Source organism: Lepidochelys kempii, chromosome 13, assembly GCF_965140265.1.
Source record: "Lepidochelys kempii isolate rLepKem1 chromosome 13, rLepKem1.hap2, whole genome shotgun sequence".
Taxonomy (NCBI): Eukaryota; Metazoa; Chordata; order Testudines; family Cheloniidae; genus Lepidochelys; species Lepidochelys kempii.
This window is the reverse complement of record NC_133268.1, coordinates 10,153,998-10,161,380: the sequence shown is the minus strand read 5'-3', so window position 1 is coordinate 10,161,380 and position 7,383 is coordinate 10,153,998. Positions and strand designations below refer to the sequence as shown.

Below are 7,383 nucleotides of genomic sequence, written 5' to 3'. Positions count from 1 at the left end.
TGTAGGTTTACACAAATTTTGATGATAAACAATAAAACTATATTTTAAAAGTTAAATTATTTGATGAATAATTGCACACTGCTGCATGTAATCTAATAAAAACCAATGAACAGTCCTAATTTTTTCTGTTTGTCTGTAAAATCCCTACTCTAATCACATGCCTTGCATTTGGCACAGCATTTGGATCCTGGTAAGAAAATGCCCTGAGTCAAACTGCTACTATAGAAAGAACATATCTGTTGTTAACAGAGTGTAACACCACCACCAAGTATATTCAAAGCTCAAAGATTAAATATTACAAGTGAATAGCCATATCTTGTGAACTGCTGAGCACTCAACTCTCATGAACTTCTGTGGGAGACAACAGCTCAGCACCTTAAAGGATCAGACCTATAATCAATTTATTCATATATCTATTCAAAATAAAGAAGCAAACATAACACCAAGTAAATAATACAAAATTAGTAGCAGCTAGTGGAAGGCACAGCACCTTAATGAAGTTGGTATTTATTGATGTGACCACCAATGCAAAATTTACTGAAACTGAATGAGTTAACAAATATAAAGAATGGAATCAGTACTGATTTTGGAACAGAAAGCAGCTTCACATAAGTGTAACCAAGCACCATAAATCAATAAACACAGTACATGCAGTGAAAGTTCAACAAAACCAGAGTGGAACAATAATACAAAAGTGTAGATTACAGGAAAGGTAACAGTTATTCAGGAATTATCTGATTGGGATGATCTCAATAATTGTGAATTGAAATAAACAACCAAATTATTTGCTGGAGTAACTAAAATTTAGTAAATGGAGTTATGCTAGAAGAAGAAAGTGTAACTCACCATGTGTAGTAACAGTAGTTCTTCAATATGTGTCATCTTATGGGTGCTCTACTGCAGGTGCACATGCACTTTTGAGAAGAGATTTTAGGTAGCAGTGCTTGTTCAGTACACACACGAACCCTACACAACCCCATGAGCCACACCAAGGCTACATAGAGCTGCATGGGCAAACTACCCCCAGTTGCTTCTCTACTGCAAAGTTCCATAGCAGAAACTCCAAAGCAGAGGGGAAGGAGGGCAGGTAGTGAGCACCCACAGGGACACACATCTCAAAGAACTACAGTTACTGCACTTCTCCTTCTTTGAGTAGTGTCCTCATGGGTACTCCACTTCAGGTGACTACTGAGCAACACCCTCTAGCAGAATGGGAATAGACTTTGGAATAGAGTCCAAAAGTGAAGATAGTATAGTACAGCCAAACACAGCATCTGAAGCTGAGTATGAGTTACTGCCCAATGCTTAGAAAAAGTGCATATGGAGGTCCAAGTTGCAGCTCTACAGAGCTCAGTAATGAGAACATTAAGAAAGGCTGCTGAAGCAGAAAGAGATCTAGTACTTTAGGAGGAGGTTGGAGACCATTAGAATGATAACAAAAGATAATGCAACCAGATATTCATACAGAGTTTTTGATTGGAAACTGGGGATTCCTTGGACCTGTCAGCAACAGACAAACAATGTGGGAGATTTTCTAAATGTCTCAGTCCTGTCCAGGTAAAAAGCTAATGTCCTCTTGACAAGATGTATAGTCTGGTTAATGTGGAAGTCAGATGACACATTCGGTAAGAATTTGGGATGTGATGATAGCATAACCTTGTCCTTGAAGAATACTGTGAATGGGGAGATATGCCATCTGGAACCCTGATCACTCCAATTCTTTGAGTAGAAGTAATGGCTACCAGGAAGGCTATTTTAAATTGATAAATTAAGTAGAGAATAGCTCACCATTGGCTCAAAATGAGGTCTTCTAAGGCATCTAAGCACCAAGTTAAGGTCCCAGATGTAGCATGTTCAAATTCCCAAAGCCCTTGAGAAATCTCACCATCACTGGATGTGTGAACACTGAAAAGTGTTTGACTGGAATGGAAGGTTGTAATGGCTGCCAAATGTAACCTAATAGAGTTCAAAGACAATCCTGTCTTTTTCAATTCTAAAATATAATCTAGGATACCTAACAGTGACAAGGATGCAGGTGAAAAATGCCTTAGCCCACACCAGTGGCTGAATCCATTTATATAGATAAGTATTATGAGTAGACTGCTTTCTACTACATAACAATACTTACTTCACTTCCTCAGAACAGGTTGTTTCTAATCCTGCAAACCATCAACAAGCCATGAACTCTGAAGCTGGGGTGAAGAATTTGACCAGCATTCTGAGAAAGAAGCTAAAGGACAGTTTGGAGGATGATTAGTTGACAAATTGCCAACTGGATGAGGTAAGGAAACCATGTTTGTCTTGGCCATGTCAGACCTACCAGTATAAGTCTTCATCTTGTATTTCCTTATCTTTATCAACATTTTGATAATAGAGGAGCTGGAGGAATGCATACAACAGACCCAACGTCTAATGAAGGAGAAGAGCATCTCCCAGGGAGAGACAACCCAGTCCCCGTCTTGAGTAGGACTGGCAACATTTCCTGTTCTTAGCAGTGGCAATGAGGTCTATCTGTAGAACACCCCAACATTGAGAAACATTTGCTGAGGGTGTATGCAGTTGTGGAAGATGTGCTGCCAAGATGTGGGTTTGATTGCATACACCCCAATACAAAAGTCTCACTGCTTTGACACAGAGGGAGGGTGACCTTGCTCCCACTTGCAGGTTGATTCATGTCATATTGTCCATCATCTTTGCATATTTTCCCATGATCAATGGCATAAAATGGAGGCAGGCATAACTGATTGTCCTGACTTCCAATAAACTGATGTGTAGAGTGGTGTCATGAGGGCGTGTGTGTGGGCCAAATGGACACTGCTATCTAAAATCTCCGATTAGAGGCACAGGGGCGCAGATACACCTACAGTGGAGCACCCACAGGGATACTACTTGAAGAAGAACTTTCAGTTTAGTGGTATTACTAGTATGTAAAGAACCTGCAGCTTCATTGGTGCCGACTCGGCAACCAGTGGTGCATCAATGTAGATGTCTCAATTGGCAACTTAAGTTTCTTTGAAGCAGATTCCCATCCTGGGGAACCTGAACTCTTTTTCTGAGAGTCCTTCTGAAAGGATTCTTGAGTTTTCCTTTTAAAAGAAGATCTGGGAGAGTGCTGCACTCGATTTACATGGAGACCGGTGTGCACTTTTGGGGGATGTGTGATTCCCCAAGGCAACAGGCACACTTGGAGTGCCCATCGCTCACTGGAATAGCCTCTGGCAAGAAAGGAAATGTTTAAATCCCAGAGCTGGGCATACCCGACTAGTGAAGGGAAGCAATGGAAAGAACAATGGTCCTTACAAACTATTTTTTAAACTATCTAGTACTAACAACTACTAACTATTACTATATCTAACTCAAGTAAGTAAACTATGCAAAGAAATAAGTTGAGGTAAGCTCAACTCTGGCACTGCTGAGGCTCTGTCTCTGGTCAAGGTCATGGAAAAAGAACTGAGGGCAGTTTGCCTGCGCAGCTCTACAAAGAATCGGTGTGGTAAGTGAAGGTGTGAGATACACACGTATGAGCTGAATGGGCACTCCTACCTAAAATCTCCACTCAAAGGTCAATGGGGCGCACACACATCTTAAGTTGAGAACCCAGTTCTCCACAATAGCTCATTCCTCATCAATGAAGAAGAAAAGTAATTATTATAGGTCCAATCCTGCATCTCAGTTGTAGTACTTACATACTCCCAATTCCTATTGAATCAATGGAAGTTTTGCATGCTGAAGGATTGAAGGCTTGAGCCATATGACCTCAGTTTCTGAATGTAAGAGGCTCCTTTCTGGAAATGGGATTTTGAGACAAAGCATCATGCAGTGTGCTCTTCTTCATATGACAGGTTTCAGAGTAACAGCCGTGTTAGTCTGTATTCGCAAAAAGAAAAGGAGTACTTGTGGCACCTTACAGACTATCCAATTTATTTGAGCATAAGCTTTCGTGAGCTACAGCTCACTTCATCGGATGCATACTGTGGAAAGTGTAGAAGATCTTTTTATATACACACAAAGCATGAAAAAATACCTCCTCCCACCCCACTCTCCTGCTGGTAATAGCTTATCTAAAGTGATCACTCTCCTTACAATGTGTATGATAATCAAGTTGGGCCATTTCCAGCACAAATCCAGGTTTTCACGCCCCCCCCAAACCCACTCTCCTGCTGGTAGTAACTTATCTAAAGTGACCACTCTCCTTACAATGTGTATGATAATCAAGGTGGGCCATTTCCAGCACAAATCCAGGGTTTAACAAGAACGTATGAGGGGAGGGGGGTAGGAAAAAACAAGGGGAAATAGGTTACCTTGCATAATGACGTAGCCATTCCCAGTCTCTATTCAAGCCTAAGTTAATTGTATCCAATTTGCAAATGAATTCCAATTCAACAGTTTCTTGCTGGAGTCTGGATTTGACGTTTTTTTGTTGTAATATAGCAACTTTCATGTCTGTAATCGCGTGACCAGAGAGATTGAAGTGTTCTCCGACTGCTTTATGAATGTTATAATTCTTGACATCTGATTTGTGTCCATTTATTCTTTTACATAGAGACTGTCCAGTTTGACCAATGTACATGGCAGAGGGGCATGCTGGCACATATCACATTGGTAGATGTGCAGGTGAACGAGCCTCTGATAGTGTGTCTGATGTGATTAGGCCCCATGATGGTGTCCCCTGAATAGATATGTGGACACAGTTGGCAACGGGCTTTGTTGCAAGGATAGGTTCCTGGGTTAGTGGTTCTGTTGTGTGGTATGTGGTTGCTGGTAAGTATTTGCTTCAGGTTGGGGGGCTGTCTGTAGGCAAGGACTGGCCTGTCTCCCAAGATTTGAGAGAGTGTTGGGTCATCCTTCTGGATAGGTTGTAGATCCTTAATAATGCGTTGGAGGGGTTTTAGTTGGGGGCTGAAGGTGACAGCTAATGGCGTTCTGTTATTTTCTTTGTTAGGCCTGTCCTGTAGTAGGTGACTTCTGGGAACTCTTCTGGCTCTATCAATCTGTTTCTTCACTTCTGCAGGTGGGTACTGTAGTTGTAAGAATGCTTGATAGAGATCTTGTAGGTGTTTGTCTCTGTCTGAGGGGTTGGAGCAAATGCGGTTGTATCACAGAGCTTGGCTGTAGACGATGGATCGTGTGGTGTGGTCAGGGTGAACGCTGGATTACAGATTTTTCCATTCCCTTAATTTAAAGGCACATTTCTCCTTTAGTAATTGTTATTTAATGTATCTCAAACCAGAAAGATACAATAACAGTACTTTCTAGAAAGGTAGTAGAAGTTTCCCTCTACTTCAAGGAACTCTATCAAGGATGTTAAGCCTTAAAATTGCAGGAAGTTTTCCATATTGTAAGCCTTGTCTTAGAGAGCAGTTTTACTTTGGAAAGAGAGACTATAAAATAGCATCATGAGATTCCATGCTTGTTGTCATGAGTAATGGTGGGGGGTTGGAGACCCTGGAGAGTTATGTCAAAGAAGAGAAAATGGAATTTGATAAACATTAAGGAAGACACAGAGGATGGTGAGATTCAGCAGGGAACATCTATTGTTAAGTGGCAAAATTGGTTTTGAAAAAAAATGACAACGTCCTGTGCAGAAGAGTCCGCAGGGTTTGGATGTGTAAGAATCCTATCAATGCAAAGCAAAACCAAGACAACTCCTAAAAATGAGGAAATCAATGTATTCAGACTTTCACCAATAATGCTCCTTAATAAAAATAAATTATAATAATAATAGCAGCATAACACAATAGTATGGGGCAGGAATGGGGGCATTGGAAATGAGGGAAAGGAAATGTTGTGGTTAAAAGATTGGAAAAAGTGGTATGAGAAGCAAATGTAAGAGACAAGTGGAGCTGAAAGTAAAGGTCATGGTGTCACCAGGGAACAAATCTAGGGAGGAAGAGAGGTATCTGAGGGCAACAGAAAAAAAAAATCAGAGGCTGACAGGATAATGAAATAAGTGACAGTGAAGAGAATGTGTGATGCTGCAGACAGCAAATGGAGATCAGTGTGTTAATTTTGAGACAGAATATGATGAAAATAGTTTGGAAAATACCAGATTTACAGAATAACTAAAATGGTGAAAGGGAAAGTTAGCTCTAAGTTGGACAACATATTAACAATCTTCAGAGAGAGGTTTGGGCCCTCTAAGGTATGTAGAATTTATGAATTATTTTCCATATCCACTTCTTTTTGGCAACCTGGTGATATGCTTAACTTCAGTTTCCTTCAAGAGCTACTGACGAAATGGGAAATACTATAGTTACAAATCCATTATTCTCAAAAAGTTTACAATCTAAACTGAGTATGACAAGAGAAAATCCTGGGAGCGATCACAGAGGCAAGGATGTTGGTAGAAGGAACTCAAAGAGCCCTATAAATGTTATAGGTTTACTTAAGTAATATGCCTGTTAGTTACTGTTTTTTGTTAAATTTAAAAGGAAAGCATTGGTTGAAAGATTGTGGAAAAAAGACAGGGTGGCTATGAGCATCTGAAGGAGAAGAGAGGTTGCATGGCATATAAATTCAGGGAGAATATTGTAGACACTGAATAGCAGCATGGGGGAAAAGTCAATTATAATCCATCATGATACATAGAAATCTCATTTTGGTTATGGACATGCATAACTATTACAGGATGTATTTCTATATAAAGGGCAGGCCATCCTGGATGATCTGTTTTAGAGAGCTTTACCAACCATAGATTTACAAAGACTCCGAGTTCAAAATGGCCTAAAATATGCACCAGTTTGCTTAGGCCTTGTGATAATGCCGCAAATTTGTAAATATGAAAAAAGACTCAAAGTATATTTTTTCTGAAATGTTTAATACACATTTTCAATATGGTTAAAACATATATATATTTTTACAAAACATTTTTAGTCAATGACTAATTCCAACTGAAAGCTAATACCATAAGTAAATAGGATACAACTTTCAAAAATGCCATTTGATCTCCTTTTCATGTGCTAAAGAATGTATGGTCAAATTCTGTGTCTGGTTGTGTACAACACAGCTCCTATTAATTGCAATAGAAGTCCTATGTACACATACAAATCCAAAACATGACGCTTACTTCAGTTTTAATTGAAAATTACTCCTTTTTTTCTATGTCAATTAAATAAACCTTTTAAAATAACCCCTTGTTAATAAATATTCCTAATTTATTATGTGAAAATCCTTTTAAAATAGCACTTCTTTAAAAAGCTGTCAGTAAATATGCAATTGTCAAAACTTCCCATTAGTGAAAAGTAATCTAAATATAAACAAAAGTTTTCAAAATATATGAATTTACAATATTAGAATTTTCTCCCTTCTGACAGAAAGAGTGTCTGCAATCCTCTGCGAACATTAAACAGCTCCTCTTCATGCTATGGTAGAACAGTATCACAT

The 7,383-nt window shown here is 39.3% G+C and overlaps 1 protein-coding gene across 1 annotated transcript in view; it reads right to left on the bottom strand.

The window, feature by feature from the left end:
- Positions 1–7,205: 7,205 nt before the first annotated feature.
- SYCP2 (synaptonemal complex protein 2) overlaps positions 7,206–7,383 on the bottom strand; it is a 60,398-nt gene continuing 60,220 nt past the window's right edge. Inside the window, exon 44 of the mRNA XM_073309197.1 lies at positions 7,206–7,361. Within this exon, the coding sequence (XP_073165298.1) occupies positions 7,290–7,361 (72 nt within the window). The 3' untranslated portion in view covers positions 7,206–7,289. The remainder of the gene's footprint in view (positions 7,362–7,383) is intronic.